The sequence below is a fragment of the Balearica regulorum genome, chromosome 3 (assembly GCF_011004875.1).
Source record: "Balearica regulorum gibbericeps isolate bBalReg1 chromosome 3, bBalReg1.pri, whole genome shotgun sequence".
NCBI classification, from domain to species: Eukaryota; Metazoa; Chordata; class Aves; order Gruiformes; family Gruidae; genus Balearica; species Balearica regulorum.
In genome coordinates, this window is record NC_046186.1 from 70954598 (window position 1) to 70972768 (window position 18171).

An 18171-nucleotide genomic window follows, 5' to 3' on the forward strand; every position below is an offset into this window, starting at 1 on the left:
ACTTTCCCAATCAGAGCATGTCTGCAAAGATGACTCACCTCATTTTGGAGATTGTCCTCAGCATGTCTTTATAACAAATATCTGCCTACATTATACTACACAGCCCATCATAAATTAATTTTCATTACTCCTTTCTGCCCACCTGTTTACATCACCAGAAAGACTGGCTGGCCAGAACAATGTCTTTACTAGTTGCTTTGACACACTCCCTCTAAAGTCCACACAGCAAAATAAACTACAGACATGTCCCTGAAAGTCCTTATACTTATTTGTAAGCTGTATCTTCATTGCATTTCTGCTCTGTTAATATCAATTTCTTCCTTCCTCAACAAATATGCGTTCAACCCAGCCACTCATATTGACTTTGTCCCTTGCTTTCTCTCCATCAGCTAAGTGCCTGCATTTAGCTAAATGAACTTGTGCAATGCTTCCAAGGCTCGAGAGGTGTGCATAGGAGAGGCTGTTTCCTGCAACTGCTTTTTTCTACTGGTAAAAAGCACGTGCGCTTTTTAGAAAAAGATTATTCAATTCCTCTGTTTATGCATAACATATGTGGAAATCCTCTCTAATTAAGCAGTATGGCATAATTCCTAGTAATAATGGAGTATTCAAAGGCAACATGCTGAGGAGGTGAAAATACAACTTCTATTGCCAGACACATTTATCTTAAAGTACATTTATTGCCAGTACATTCCAGCTGAAGGAAACAGGCAAACAGTCCAAGCAGAGGCCCTACCTTTGAAAGGTGATCTGTACTTCTAAGATTTAATATCAGCAATAAGAACACTCAATCTTTTCTAGGAACCAAATGAGAAATAATTAAAAAAAAAGATTTAAGCACCTAGCTCCAAAAAACCTACTCTCAGTGGACTCAATTTTAGAGGTAGGTAAACAATTGGGCCTGAATTCTTTTAAATCGACTTTCTAAGATACTTTAATTTCTGCTTTGGGTCATGCATACTGGCCTCCAAGCCCCAACACCAAGAACCAGCTAAGTGTCCAGCACTTTCAGAATCCACAAACTATTCATATTCTACCTCTCCTGCTTTAGGACTTTCCTTTGGTATTATTTGTACAGTGCCTAATAGATCAAATTATGACTGTGAAGGAATTTGGGTTTGGGGTTTTTTTAACCAAAGTTCACCAGTTTTATATCAAACTTCACCTGTTAGAGCACTTATTAATGCATATACATGCAGTCATTTAGCTTACTTTCTCCTCAGGAGCTATTTTAGCAATTAAGAGGTACACTTATTTAAATGTAAAATACATTAGATATACACAAATAGTTGATAATCTTATACATTTGATTTTCCAATTTCAGAAGCTGCTTAGGAAATAAAGGATATATTCAGTAAATCAGGCAGTTTTTTGATCTTCACCTAATGTAATCATCCGATGACAAGCAGTTTTAGAGAGATTTGTGAATAAAAAAACCAGATCTGAGTTCCCTAACAGTGTTGTTTTGTATCTAAACACATTTTCATTAATTATATTAACTCTCAAAATCAAATGTCATAAAAAAGACAACTGTTTCCAGCTGAACAACATAATGAATTTAGAATGTGGTATATTCACGTTGAATGCAAATTATTGGATTTTAACAGACTTAGACTAATTGTATCTCTAAAATCAGTAGAAAAGTCATTTGAATTTAGCTGTTTTGATAGTGAAAGGTTTAAATACTATGGAAGTATGTTCATTTTGCAAAAGCCTTTTGTAAAGGCATGATCCAAAGCATTCCCAAATTAACAGGAGAACCTGCCCTTGACTTCAACAGACCACGGATCAGGCTTTAACCACTGTGACTTTGTCAAGAATAAAATTCTCAGGTGATTTCTTATAAGATACGATGAGAAATGAAACACACACAGGTTCTCATTGATCATAGCTGGAGCCCACAAAGTGACATGTGAAAAGTGGTAAAAAGGGAACCCATGAGGATTGGAAAAGACTCAGATTTTATGGGTTATTGATTTACCAGGAAGAGTCCTGCCAAGTTTAAATGAAGGAAAACAGAAAAATGGTATAACCCGGGTGTAATGCTGTTGAGGTAATGCACCATGTGAGTAAGAGCTGTGGTAGTGTTCTCTGACATTCCTTCATAAAGTAGCTACATAATTTTAATGAAATAAATGGCTACAGTAAAAATTTAAGAGATCAGAATCCCAGTGAATTATAAAGTATAAATTACTGTGTATGCGGGTATTTTTACAAAGCTAAAAGTACAGCACGTGCAATAAATTTCTAAGACACATTTAAATTTTAACTTATTTAACTTATGAAGAGTAGTCTTGTAGACTGAAATTTTAAAAGATGATGAACTTTAATTACAAAACTACTCTCTCACTTCATTGATATAAATGAATTAAACCACATGAATGAATGTGAACATAGGTTCGACAAAAAATGTTACATACTTTCCACAATTCTGTAATTCCCTTCCAGAAAAGAGGGGTCATAGCTCAGCAATGATGATGCACCAAAATGATAAAGAGAAAAACATCTAGTTCCAGTAGGAAAAAATTTTCATACAAAAATTGCTATTCTGGCTCTGTTTCTTAGACACAAAACTCATGGAAGATCTGTAGTTTATGGTCAAAAGGTAAACTGGCAATTAAATAAATAGCACTAATACTTACGTGGTCAGTAGTGATGCTGAGTATACTGCTTACATTACAGACATGAGAGCAATCCTTTTTTCAAAAGGGATCTAAACAATTAACATTATTTGATTGGATCAAATAGATTAGATTTGTGTTTTGGTAATCTGTTTTTACCTTTAATTTTTGTGTTTTTTATCTGAAAAAGGGATTTGCAATCAAAGAACTGTCCAACATTCTATAGTGTGGGTAAATATCTTTTCTTGAATAAATCTTTCCTCAAAAGTCACTCACATTGCACTATAGTTTTTACCGACCAATATACCATAAACCTTGTGACTTGTTATGTATTTATACTTAAGTGAACAATTTGCATAAAATTAGAATACATAGCGTGAAAACCTGTATGTCTTTTTTCTATTGGTTTGTCATGTAGAAGCTTTTATAGTCCACTGGGGCTTTTTTTCCTTACCTGGAACTCTCTTTGCCCAGTTGATCATGTGCACTAATTCCCTGTCTGCAAGGTTGGTCAACAGGGTCATCATAGAGGCTTCGTTGAATGGTCTGTTTGGGTCATATTCAGAATAAACTATGGGTGGCTCAGCTTCCAGCAAGGCACTGACCATCTGCTCTGCTGTCAGGGACAGGGCCGGACTGCTCTTCTTGTTATGTTTAACCACCAGTGGACTTGTCCAAAGGGTGGGAGCTCGCAGCTCCGTAGAAGCCTCCTCACTCTTGCAATCCGGCTCCTCTTTTTGACGTTTTGGTTTTATCATTCGCCCACCTCTGCGGTCTTTCCGGATTCCTAGAGACACACAAGAATATAATGAATTCATTTCCTTGAACATATGTATCGCACACACATGGCTTCAGCCAATCAGCAGCTGCTGTTGATAGACCCAGGTAGCACTAACCCTTGGTTTATTTTCTGAAGACTTCTTCCTATATATTGAAGTTGGAGAGAAAAACTATTTTTAAAAGCTTAGTGTCCTTCCTAAAATTCAGATCAGTTGGGCTTACACAGGACTCTAGACTAGTGACACTGTATAGTTGCCTTAGTCCCACAAAAGGAATTCAGTAATTGGGAATAAATAAATATTTCTTTACAGCACAAACTTCAAAGTATGTCCTAAACTCTAGCAGACAACTGTTCTGTAAACGACCAATGATAACTTAATGATCAGGGTGGGCCAGACGGATCACAGAAGTAGCTCTCAAAAACTATCCAAGAAAGCTTTGCTCAAGTTCACCTATTATTTTAATTAAACATCATCCTATTATTGAGCTTGTGATCTTCACAATTACATTAAAAAAATCCAAACAAGTTCCCATTATAAGATGAGCTTACACAGCAATAAAGAATGCCATCTAAGTAGATAAACAGAAGAAAGAAAAGGAAAGATAATTGCAACCTCAGAATCTAATGTGGGAGACCTACTGTCAAAAGGCTGTAATAACTGCAACAGAAACCATTTTTTGTCATTACTGCACATTTCTGCAATGTGCTTAGTGCTGTATGACCCTGAACCTTGGGATATTATCAAGTCAGCCATACCAATTAGAACAACAATGTAAGACCTTACAGTGGAACAAAATCTCCCTTTGTGGAAAGCTTACAAGAACAATATAATGATAAAGCCCACATGGAGTCCAACCATAAAGGGAAGATAAAGTCTGGCTCTGAGTGGAGGAGGCACAGGCATTTTGAGGCTGAGTTAAAAACGTAAATCAATCATCAAATAGGGGCAAGGGACAAGCAAGTAACAAAGGAAGCACACAAGGAACTGAGCTATGAGAAGGCAACTTATGATGGGGCTTATTCTGGAGTTCTCGTGCAATATGGAAAAGCAGCACTAGTCCCAGTTTGAAAATCAAAAGAAGAAGTATCTATAGGGAAGGATATAAACTATTCAAATAATAGAGAAGAACAATTTAAAACAAAAACAAAAACATCTTTGAGAACTGTTGGCACGTGCATGTGATCAATACAGGTCTTTCTGATGGGTGACGGAGCGGGAAACACAATCTTTGCTCAGCTTTTTTCACACCACAAAAATTTAAACCTTTCGAGTCCCAGTCTTGTTAGCAGCATCTTCAACTCACATCCAATATTCCTTCATACAAATCCTTTCCCAGTCTCAAAGGAACAGAGAATGTTTAGATCTGTTTGCCTCTTTCTTTGAAAATGGTGAAATTTTCACTGAAATAGTACTTGAAGATTGAGTACTTTAAGTCTAGTTCATTCAAAATCTACCAGGCCTCCTGATTCTATTCTATTAATCTTTCCTGATAAAGGGAGTTCAATAAATTTTTCATCACTCCTACTACTTAACCTCCCTGTGTTTTCCCATTCATTAAACAAGTTGTAAGCCTAAAGTCTCCAGTGCATTGCCGCTCCCATTTTTCATTCTGTAATATCAGTTTTTCCTGCCACTAAACTGTTTCTGTTTAGGAGAGGAGGGGGAGATACTTGCTATTAAGAAAAAATGCAAGACTTATTTTGGCAAAATGTCATCCTATTCTCATTGGTAGCTTACTTCATTGGAATACTCAATAGAATGCACGCTCTATCTGTAACAGATATTTTTTTTTCATGCTTTATATGAATGTAATATTTTTGAATTAAAATTGCCTTGTGAAACATGCAGACATAATCACGTGCACAAAACCACACAGTTCATACACACTAGAGCATTTGTTAACTGTCTCACATCCCAAATTCTACAGCTGCTCATCTAGCAATTTCCTTTTGAAGAGTTAAAAGTATCCTTGGGGCCTGTACTGTTCACCATACTCATAAACAGATGGACTCAGAACTAACATAATGCAGAAACAAGATCTTGGGGTTAGAATAACGCTATAAAAACATCAGATAAGTTAGTTTAGAAAGTAAATAGAAGGCTAGAAATTACTAGGAGAGGAAGGGAGGACAGAGCATCTTCATAAATCATAGATTTTATTAACTCCTGAGGCACACTACAATGAACACTATGCAGTTCCATTCTTCCCATTTTAAAAAGAGATATGAAAGAAATGAAAAAGGGAGAAGAGAAAGTCAAGTAAGATGATCCGAAGTGTGAAACAAGTTTGGTGCAAGAAACACCAAACTAGGTCTGCTTGGCCTGCAAGCCAGACACAAGACTACAAAATCAGGAATAGAAAGAAGATGCATAAGGTGCGAACACTGACGCTTCTCTTCCAATGCAAGATGGTATCAAATGAAACCACCCCATGCAGGATTCAGGACAGACAAGAAGATGTTCTCTTTCACACCATGCAGAAACAAAGCTGAAAGTGTTGAATACATTAGAAGTTGGTATATGTTAGAAACTTGTAGGCTAAATTTGATGAGAAAAGAATCCATTAAGGGTTAATAAACACAAATAGGGCACCTTTGGCTTAAGTCTCCATGGCATAGATTACTGGAAGATCAGAGAGGAATTTTCTGGGTTTACTTTTTACTTATTCCAGGTCTGCCTTGTTAAGTAAAACAAGGATGTGATGAGAATTTGACATAACAACTGTATGTGGCACATGTATGTATGCACATACACTGTATGTACAGTGGCAACTTTAAGCACATTTAGCTGCTTATCAATTAATTATATCAATAATTATAATATGATATATTAATATATTAATTATTAATATATTTATTATTGATTAAGTAATAATATATTTATTATTAATATATTTATTATTAATATTAATTATATCAATAATAATATGATATATAATATAATAATTATATCAATTAGATTCTAAATAAGATAGATAGGTTTATTTTTAATTTCTCTGCAGGCTTCCCACTGGCTTTTTTTCACCTTGAAAAAAAGCGGTGCATTGAGCAAAGTTGAACATAACCCGTTTGGAGGAGATACCCCACACAAATCTATTTTTACATTTTTATTTCACGATTTAAGAAAAACAACCAAACATAGCAAGCCTACACTGGATTTTGTGGATAGCAGATCTGAAAAAAAAAAGTCAGTACAAGTATGCATTCCTTCTGCATCACATCAGCAGCTTTTATTATCACAGATAGAAAGGTCTTTGAATCTGTATAAACATTATACTCATCAGAGATTTATAGAAATTACTACTAACTCTTCACCTAACCCCTAGATGGACAAGCAACACAGTGATTTTATTATTCATTTTCTTGAACCCAGTAAGAGTGAGTATCTCTCTGAAAAATGCAAGTGCCTCCAAATCTCCTTCAGCTTAATCAAATTTTATCTCTTTTTAAAAGAGATAATACTGATGCACAGTCACTAATTCAAAAAAAGACAACTCTATCAAGCTACAACTTCATTGCCAAAAGTGCAATGATCCTGTAAGAGTTTTTTAAATATATGAATGCATTAATTTTGATTCCACAGTTCAGCCAATAAAGGAATCTGAATTGCCAAATGTTATAAAAAAACAATATTCTACCAAAAATGGAAGTACTATGCATCTCGCAAAAGCTCTAAAACAATTTCCACTTGAGTTTTAAAGCTACAGGAGCCAAGATTTTCAAAGGCAGTTTTATAAAGCTTCATACGTAAATTCAGTCAGCCTTTCAGATAGAGAGGCAGGTTTCAAAACTGCTGAGTAATTATAAACCGCAGTCAGTAGAACCTGATCAGCAATAAAATTGCATACGGATTGTGGAGTCAATGTTAACCAAATGAAACACTTCACCAGTGTTTTCCAACATGTGATTAAAACAAAAGAAAAAATAAATTCCAGATTATTAAAAAAAAAAAAAATCTTACTTTAGGAAAGTATTGGATGAATATTGAATCTCAGCCATCCAGCAGGCAGCTTCTTCCTGTCTACTGCTACAAACAAAACTCCACCTTTATATCTTCAGTATTAGATAAAATATTCAAGAATATTTACAGGAAGAAGCGGAGAAAACAAATAGACTAGAATTTGCTTTGCTCTGTGTGAACCATAGAATTATGTGATTTAGATTTAAAGATATATGTATAATCTCAAATCCTATTCTACTTAAATATTTTTCCAAATGAATTGCTTCTTAAAATTTCTTCAATTTCTTTATTTTTAGAAATTTTGTAGGAATATTTGTCAAGTAAAGAATGCTTATTGTTTGCAATAAATGGGACTAGATGTGATAAAGCCCAATAAACTTTTCTTGGCATTAAGATTGAAAAAAACCTCGTTATCTGATAAAACTGAAACAGCCAAGATATTTTTATGTCCTTCCTGTTGTTCACTATTCCAGAAATCCTAAGCACAACAGCTTATTGCTTCTTGTCTGGTTTGAAACACCCACCTGCTACCTGGAAAACTTATTGTGCTATATTGATTAACATGATACACAAAATGCAAAAGACTTTTCTTCTCTTTCCCCCACATGCACAACATTTGCTCTGCTTGTTCACACAAGGGGTGGGTAGTAATATGGAAACTGCATCTGCCTGCCAGTTTAAAGCCTATTCACTTGCAGCCTATTTATTATCCCATCTCTTCATGCTCCATTTCAGTTTTGCTGGAGTTCTGAACAGCTTTCCAATAGCTGCAAGCAAAAACTACAATAATGTTATTTTCTACAAATAGTACCTTTCTTTGAAGGTTAAAACTTTCAGGTGACTTGTATATTTAACCTTATCTTGTTCACTTGCAAATGCAGGAAAAAAACCCATTCCCCAATATTTTTGGAACAAAATCTACCCCCAAAGTCTACAGAATTCTAGTCCTCTAACTGTGTTTTAGTACACAGATTTTCAGCAAATCATTTTTTGACTATCTGTATCAGTGGTGATGAATCATTGAAAAGGCTCCAGGCACTTTATGTGTGGATCCCAGCCTCGCAAACACAAACTCTCTTTGATCTGTGATCTCCTGGATCACCTCGGAAACAGTGAGACATCAGCCCTGAGCAATGTCCACTACCTAGAAAACTTTGGACTTTCTTTAACTCTGTATTTCAAATACATCTCTGTGCTTGCAAACAATCTGCAAAATCAGTTGCTAGTGTCATCACATATTTAACAGTGGCAACAGAAACAAAGTTTTGCAATTTTCTGGAGGGCAAAGGATACTAATAAAATCATACCATAAGGTGGTTCAATATAGGTCATACCGATAATTTCTGTATTTTCTAATATTTGAGAATTTCACCTTGCAACTTTGACCATTAATATACTTTATTAATACATGTCATGACTGTATATATCATACACAGAAATTGATTTTCCAACAATTTAATTGTAGCTGTCATTGTGTGACATACACAAGTCACCTGACATCACTGTTCTCATTTGGGAGGAGACATAACTATTTTATTTTATAGAAAAATGTAAGTATTCAGAATGTAATTACACAAATTGTGAATTTAGACAGGAACAATATCTCTTGTCTTGCAATAAGCGATAAGGATGTTGCAGCTGCAGTACTTTTCTCAGAATATCCCATTCAGTAAAACTGGCTTAGTCTAACGCTGTTTATCTTAGAAGACCCTTGCAGCAACATGAAACTAATTGAAAATCACCACCTTCTTTCAAGAAATCTAGAAGTTCATTATCATTGTGTAGCTGAACGATTAAAATTACATTGCCTTCAGAAGCAATTTCTTTTTTTAACTCTCTGTCAATAAACATGCAAAAGCACAGCAATCTCTCCAAGACGTGTGGGAAGCACACGATGCGTGAACAGAAGTGGCTGCACATTTGACTTCAGAGTTCCAAGTCCATATAGTGTGATGAGATAGTGTTTTATGCTAGAAACTGCTATATAATGTCTATTGGAAATAGGAGGGTTTGTTTCATGTTTTATAAACAAATAATTTTGGCTCATATTACATATGTTTTCTATGTGTATAATTAAGTAAGGTTTAGTTTTGCCTCCTGAATATTTGGGAAAGTAAAGATGTTTGGTGAGAGCTGTCATTCCACCTCAGGAGCTGATGTTTGCAGAGAACGAGGGAGAAGAAAAACTTTTCTTTGGTACTCTTCCTTATTTCAACACACCTTTCAAGGAATTACGCTGCCGCTTCTCCTTCTAGCCCTGGAAGACAGGGCTGTAGAACCTAAGAATTCACAGGAAAATCAGAACAGATTGAAAGAAAAACTGAAACAGCTAGAAAGAGAACTGATGGAGATCTGAAGAGGGGAAGACAACTGAACTGATGTGGGCAATGGGATTAACTAATTCTTCTAGGATATATTTAATAATCAGGACTTAATTACTGGATTGGGAAGTAATTCTAATTGCTGCCTGCATAATTTTTTATCCCTTTATACACTTGCAGAGGTGATGTACTCCATTCAGGTAATTACGAATATCTTTTTTTCATGGTGTCTCTTTCTTGTTTCAGAAGGAAGACATGGTATTATCTTTTCATGCAATGACTGAAACAAGTAAGTCTATCTTCATAAAATACTTGCTTTAGGATATAGCAGTCAGTATATCCATGTGTCTTTTCCCTTGAAAAAATTTAACTGCATCCTTCCCTTGCACTTGCTGAGTTCATACTTCACTACAGATTTTTAAAGTACTAAAAAAAATAACTTTCTAATCCTTACCTCCTTTCATGGGCAATGCCTTGACAGAAAGAACTAGTCACTTGTCTCTCTTTATAGAAATACAGATTAGGAGTGTATTAGTTATTATTTGGGGCTTTATATATATATATATATATATGACCTACAGTAAAATTCATCTCATTTTTCATTGATCTGCAGTAAAATTCTGCTTTTAGTAGTTTCTGTAGTTGTCATAACATGTATCATTATAAACATCATGTGAGTAGAAAAACACATCAGTGGTCATAGGTTGTAGCCATAAACATAAAGCTGTGACATCTCAGGTACTCTGTTATTAGAACATATTTTAATATCTTTCACCTGAAGATCTCAGGGATCTTTTATGCATAATAGTTTTAACTTCTCAAAAACCCTAAACGTTAAAATCAATGCACAAAAACTTAAAATAATACAGTGAGCAAGCAAGAAAATTAAAAGCAACACCTCAATCACCATTGGCAAATCTTACCCAACTCATGTTGGTATGCATGTGTGTATTACTCAACAAACATTTCAATCTAAAACTTTAGGCACACAACAAGTTTTCTTTATCTAGCATATGCTAGACTTGATGCATGCAAACAACCGGCTTATCTGCAGATACAGTCTTGGCTTTCACATTGTCAATCAGTGACAATAAAAAGGTTTTTTAACAAAATAACAAAAGATGGTTTTAATATTAGTGTTTACATATAGTCACAATTTGAGTAATGGCATCGTAGTTTTCTACTGCTGCAAGGAAAACTTATATTCACTCCAACTGCATTTTAGATTCTCTACTTCCTTAGGTTACCAGAAGATATCAGGTTTAGAGGGGAAGTCCAGGGAAATAACAAATCCACAAACTGTTAAATCCTACGCCCCCTTTTTGACAAAGTACCATCAGAGAAGCAGTAAGCTGTTGGACTAAATATTAATTAGTCAGAATATTTCAACTCACAGACAAAAATAATCTCTATCACAATATCTAGCTTTTTTTTGTCCCCTAACTGCCTAGAAACCCCATAAATGACATGGAAAATGTTTCACTACTCTTCACTAGCTTTCCATTACCACAAGTGCCTTGCCATTCTCCCGATCCCACACGCAGTTCACTGAGGTGGTGTTGACGGCATCAGTCACTGCCCCAGCCATGGGCACAAGAATGCAATTACTGCTCAAAAGTCATTAGCACATAACTCTGAGCTGTACCACTAATGGTACATGGGCAGCTCTCTCAAATCCATGCAATAGTCAGTGCTCTACAAATTAACCTCCACTTCATATTTGACAGACATTCAGATGGCATCTCAAGCATTTAAACTAGTGAAAACAAAGTAGATTTGGAAACTTGACAAGTCAAAACATAAAGGCAAGCTAAGTGCCAGAACTGCAGAACCAGAGTTCAGTTTCTAGGCAGCGAGCATATAAGCAATAGCTTCCCATTCATATCAGTGTTGTTTCATGTCTTACTGGAACTATTTTGCAAAATAAGTAACTTTTAACACAGGGAAGAAGCTTCTACTTAAAAACTGTTTGCTCAGAAATTTGTTTTTAGCTTTGAAGATTTTCTTCTCCATTTGTGGCTTCATGGTAATGCAGGCTTTTCCTTTTACTGCTCACTTTCCGTTTCAGCAACACAGCTGCTGCGTGCAGCTCCTAGGAGGAACAGGTTTGGAACAGGGCTGGTGGAAACATTATAGCAAAGGACAGCTTTATGCACAGGAAAAGACTGCAACACCTAGGTTAAACAGGATTACAAAATCAAGACCTTTGGTTCATAAATAAATTGGAAGGAAAAAGTCACAGTGGGGACAGTGAGTGTGAGGATAGCATGTGAAGTGTGCTGGAACCCCCTGTAGCTATCAAGAGTTTGTGGCCACACTCTGAGGGGAAAAAAAATCATGGTAGGAATGACTTTTGGTTTTTTCCTAAGAGGACAACAAAAAGATGGATGTATAATTGGGTTTGGAAACAGTAATAGGTAAATGGTTTACCAGCTAACCTCCCCGTCTGGAGCAACCTTTGAACATGAGGCTCTTTGTCCACAGTTCTGCTCCTCGTCAGCAGACTCCAGATGATAAGAGACATTTGACACTTCCATAGAGACACACAGCCTTACAGCACTAACAGCCTATAATTTTGTCAGTTTGTCAGAAGAGTATTTCAGAAGTGCTTAGAAAAACCTCTTCCAAACAATTTTGTAACTCTTCAAGATTGATCTACCTTATCAGAATTATGCTGAAAATCGCCAGAGAGAAGGAAGATTTTGTAAAACAAACACTGCTTGAGAACAAAAGACTAAACGTATGTGGTAAATCAAAGAGATTATAAATAAAAAAGCATCTTCCAGAAATCCAGAGAGTCTATAGCCCAGTTGATGATCAGAGTATTAAAGGAGCAGAGAAGAACAGGCCAGGGCAGAGAATTCACATGAATCCTTTACACCAGTGTTCACAAAGGAAGAAACCAGATTTTTCTAGGCCAGAAACCCTTTATATAGGAACCTTTCCGAAACTGGAGTGAGAGCTGAAGAGGATAGAAACCAAAAGAATAGATATCTATATATCTATCTATATATGAAGAGATAGAAATCAAATGTCCTAATGCAGGAGGGATTTACTAAACTGCTGGATAAGAGCTCTGGGACTCAGTCCAGACTCACTTTGGTGGCATTGCTGCCATTGGCAACAGTAAGTGATTGCAAAAGGAGAACAGTGTGAACAAGCCAACAGTTCCCTTATGGGCACAAACGTGAGTGTCATCTAAGCACAACTGACTTTAGAGTCTAAAAGGTGGATGCAAGCAAAGTAGCTGTCTCCTAATGACCTCTTACAGTAATTTTGCTTTACAGGAAGACCTCATGAGGCACACCTCCACTGAATTCAACAGGTGTTCATTGGAAATAAAAATCCTGCAGCTTCCTCTAAAACATGAGGTCACTATAGCTGCTGTACCTAAGTAGACGTCAGGAATACAATTACAGTCTTGATAGATTTTTAACGGATGGAGATTGCTGATGCTACAACTGCAATGTAGGTCCTAATATTGTAATGTATCTTGCCATGATGGTCCTTCCAAGCTGATTTTGAGAGCTTTGAGATTTTGAGAGCTTTTCTGCTTGGTTCTCTCTAGATAGATACATTATTTGGCCACAGGGAAGTAACACCACTTTCCAAATTCAAATTTGATAGGCTTAATAAATTACTTCTTTTGAATATGATTTAGACAATCAGCCCCTTTATTTCATATCCATTTCCCTTTTAGAAAATCAAACAGAAATGTAAATTGTGCTGAAAACCCAGGTGGGTTGACAATTACTTCAAATGACAAACATTGTCTGAAATCTTCTAAAAAAATTAATCAGAATTTAATGTCTAATCTTGAACAGGCCTGCTTTAAGTGACAGTGTTTAACAGCCTCGTTTCTGACAAGGATATCTAGAGCCTCTGTAGTATAAATAAATAACAGATTTGAGTTTGGTCTGTGCACCTGGATGTTGCGATTTTTTCTACTCTAGTGGTTGATGAATGCTGCATGTCTGTTTATGTGAGTGTTTTTTTCAAAAATGTCTCTCATCCTTTTCTGAACTGGGGCTTTTTTTCCACCTCTATAACCAGGACTACCTTCTATTAAAAGAGAGAGAGAGGAAGAGAGAGAGAAGCCGCAATGGGGGGATGCAGGGTCCAGAGCTTACATTCAGATATTCTGGTTTAGCTCCTGGCTCTGCCACCAGTTTGCTCAGTGGTCAAGTCACGTTGTGTATCACAGTGCTCTCGTATTCCTATCAGCTACAATGTAGATCATAAAACCGGTCTTCCATGTTTAAGTTTTTAAAGACTTAGTGACAAAAAAATGCTGTTAACAAGAAGGCAAATGTAATTTGGAGTCTCTAATGACTATTCATAACTCAGAGTTTGAGAACCAATGATCTACAGACGAAGATGCAAGACACGATTCATCCTAATCTGTATTTTGGTATTCAATCTTTGGCATTCATAGCACATGTGTTAAAGAGCATCAGAGGACATGTAGAAGAGAAGCAAGAGAAGTTCAATTAATCCATCATTCGACTCAATCCCTTTCAGTGCTGACACTCCTGCACAAATCATACTAAGTTTTGGCTACAGTAAGTATTGCAACAGCCCCATTTCTAGGCAATATTTACAGTGAAGCCATAGTCATTTCAGGGGTCACAAGAAAGCCTTTAAAGGAACCATACATCAACCACGACTTGGAAAAGCCAAGTAGTTTTAGGAGTATGACTCCATTAGTATAATTCTCAAAGACAGCAAGAACTTGTAACTGCTACATTTTAGAAATTAGATAAATTAATTAGGGTATTGGAGCTATTTGCCCTGATACATCAGGACTGGTAGTGCTAGAATTGAACTGTAAATGCCTAACCAAGGGAAGAACCAGAAGCTCTAGTACTCCCGGAATTTCTCAAGCTCAGCAAGGAGAAGACACCAGCTGTTCTGACGTGCATAGGCTTGCTCAAAACCAGCGAAGCCACAGTGACACCCTGAGGTACCTGTGCTATGAACAAGTGGCAGACAGAGGTGGAGACACAGCAAGGATCCTAGACTTCACGTAAAATTAATCAGCAATTTAAATGGGGACTGTCTCATCGCTGTAGCTATTCCCAAGTAATATCACAACTAAAATTATTCCTAATGAGGAATTTTTAAGTATGTAAAGGCCAAAAAAGCAAATGTAAACAAATATACAGACATAATTAGCTGTACGATCTCAAAAAAATGTTCAAGAGTAAAAGATAAAAAATTCTGCAGTATTAAAAAAAAATTATATAACTAGCTATAGCATATAAATAAGCATAAGATAAGTTGTCCCATTTCCACCTGACTGTAAAAGGTCAACCTTGTCTAAATTCAGTGTTGAACCTGATTTGAGCAGGTGGCCCGATAAGAGACCCCTTGGAGTTCCTTCTAGCCCAGATAATTCTGTGAAGTGGAATAGGAAGATAAAGTATTTTTGGTGAAAGTGATCACAAAAATGCTCTCTCTTTCTTATTTTGGGGGCAGAACAGTGGAATATTATATTCCGGGACAATTCAATAGCAACAATCCACTTTGCATGTGTAAAAAGGGGAAAAAGAAACATTTCACTAAAAAGTCTGGTTTCAATTCCATCTTCTTTCCCAGAAGGCTGTTCTAAACTCAAAAAACTTTGCTGCAAATGCTGCTTGAGTACATGCTATCAGCCCATCAATTACATCTTAAAAATGTACATTTCCTCATACATTTATCAGGCCCCACCTACACAGTTATTTGGCTGAGTACAGAACACTATGTCTAATAAATATCATAAAGGTTCAGCTCAGACAAACCAAAATAGTTTCACATTGTTAATCCATGTTCCTTCATTCACTAATTTCTATTTTTAATATCCTATTTCATTAAAAGATAATTACATGGAAAACTAGAAAGTCTGGAGCCCTTCCAGTGGTTGCATCAGACATCGATTTACCTCCGTTTTTGAGAATGATTTTAATAACTCTAGTCTTTTAACATGAACAAATATAGCATTCAGCAAGGAAGCATAGCTCTCTCCATTTAAAGACAAAAATCAGCAAGGTTCTTGTCAGAGAGGATGGCAAATTTGCCAAATGGTTTTTTTTTCTTTTCCCTGTAAATATTTTTCTTAAAGTTCAGCAATACTGTCACACTGAACCAGACTGAATTCCCATGCGGTTACAGGTGGGTAACTACTTCAAGAGTATGTAAGAGAAAAACTGAAAGCCTCCAATCCCCAGACTCCAACCTCTAGAACTTAATGAACATTTCTACAGGTACCTGGCATGTGGTTACAGCACACTGTTTTGGCAAACACAGACTTTTATTCCCTGGGCTGTACCACAGTAATCTCTGAAGGGTTCTCATATACTTTGTGAGGGGAACACTGAAGGATACAGGCTTCAAATGCGCTGTAATGGTGTAATTTCATTTTCACAAGAAACAACACTCAGAATCTTCTCTCTACAACACAAAATTTCAGGCTGTTCAAAGACAGCAAATACCCCTAGTCATATACATGATCACCATCTGGATCTAGCACACGAGCACTCAAATCCTTGATTGCCACATTTCATACAACTTGAGGTTGGGAAACCATCAGCACTCGACAATTGACAGAATTGTGTAGGTCTCAGGGTGGCTCAAAATGGACTACCAGGCAAATAACTGATTTTTCGTTAAGGACCTAGCATTTAACATCATGGCAAATTTTTGCCATAGCCACTTATTCCCCCAGCCCTCTGTTGCTCTGATCTGACAGAGCACTTGATGTTAAATCTGCCTTGTCATACATGAAAGGAGGGGAAGAATGTAGCAAGCTAATAACTAGAATTTGCATTCATTTACCACACTATAAAAATAATTAATTAATGAATAAAAATAAAAATAAAAATAAGGTGCTTTTGATTTCAGAGAATGAGGTCCTTCAGAGCCAAGTCATCAGAAAGCCATGAAACAATGAAGAAATGGAAAAATAGATCTATATTGGAGCAGAGATCATCTGGACCATACATATGGTTGGAGGTTCAGGATAGCAACTGCTGTAAAAACTCAGTTTGGAAGCTGGTATCCCCCCATCTCATGAAATAGTAAATTGGAATATACTTTTCCAAACCAGAACAGAAACAATCTTCAAGAAAGCATCAGTGGATCACAAACAAAAACACGGCTACTCTTCTCTGCTACCCAACTGGAAGAGAGAGGGACATGACAAGGAGCTTATTCCACATGACTACTTTATCCGCACATACAGGCAGGGGTGCACAGACTAAATAATAACATATAATTTTAAGATCTTTTTGGCTTATTCTGAAAGAGAGAGTGAAGCATTTGGACAAAAAAATAACAGCAATAAATTCTGCCTCAGATGCTGACTACATCAGCAGAGATCCTGGCAGTCTAATTGTCTCTCGAAGCAGCACAGTAACTGATGCAGAAGGAAACACTTGCAAACATAAGAGGAGAGAAAGAAAATAACTCTCCAGTACTGAAAGAAGTTTTTAGAAGATGAAAGAACAGCAGGACAAAAAACCTGATAAAATTTCCACAAAAAGTCATAAATAAATGTTCCTACAGCATAGCTCAAGAGCCACTTGAAACCTGCATTTTTTTCTGAGCTCCAAAAACATTTCAGTTGTCCACTCTATTAAAAATAATATATATGAACTGCATTGTGACCTGCTATAAGAAAAACCTAAGCAACCATAGCTTATAACCTATGTTTAAAATTAACCACACATTTAATCAAGATTTTATCTAGTTTCCCTCATATTTACTGAAACTCAATAATTAATTTCAGATATTGCTCAGAAGTTGAATGATAGATAAAAGTCACAAGTTAGCAGCTTTGACAATTTATTAAGAAACCTCAGCTAATTCAGTGCAGAAGGAAAACTGAGATTACATTTAGAGAAAAGAAAGATTACAGCTGTTTTCCACTAGGTCTAAAAGGTATATCATCATAAGCAAATTGTGGAGATAGGTATAGAAGTGAGATATGACACAACTGAATATTTTTCAAATGTATGATAGAATTAATGCCTTTACACAAGGCAAATCTTTCAATATGAACAAAAGGAGATTATTTAAATTAAAAGATCGAATCAAGAGAACTAGGAATTATAAGAGAAAAACATGGACCTTGAGTTAACCACAGCAGTACGTGATTCAAGTATGTTGAAGAAAAGTGTTATTATAAGAGATCTATTAAAAAAGAAAAGCTTAAGAGATCTTCTCAGAGAAAATAAAAAACAACCAAAAATATTTAAAAACATTTAAAAGTTAACACTTTAAAAGCTAACCAGATGGCATATCAAGAATATTCACTTAACCTTTATCTTCGCCTAAGAGAAATGTCCAATTACCAAGTACTACCTAAAGAAAAGGATTTCTTTCTCCCACAGCTACGTGGACAATCCGGGATCGGTAATGACTCCAGCAGAACCTTGAATGCTTTACTTCATCCTACATTAACTTTACCTTTCTTGAATACTTCATCTACAGGCATGCCAGATTTAT

The 18171-nt window shown here is 36.1% G+C and overlaps 1 protein-coding gene across 2 annotated transcripts in view; it reads right to left on the minus strand.

Moving 5' to 3' along the window:
• ESR1 (estrogen receptor 1) overlaps positions 1-18171 on the minus strand; it is a 177211-nt gene that overhangs the window by 52352 nt on the left and 106688 nt on the right. For both annotated transcript variants that reach the window (XM_075748406.1, XM_075748407.1), the window contains exon 5: positions 3076-3408. In XM_075748406.1, coding sequence (XP_075604521.1) covers positions 3076-3408 — 333 coding nt within the window. The remainder of the gene's footprint in view (positions 1-3075; positions 3409-18171) is intronic.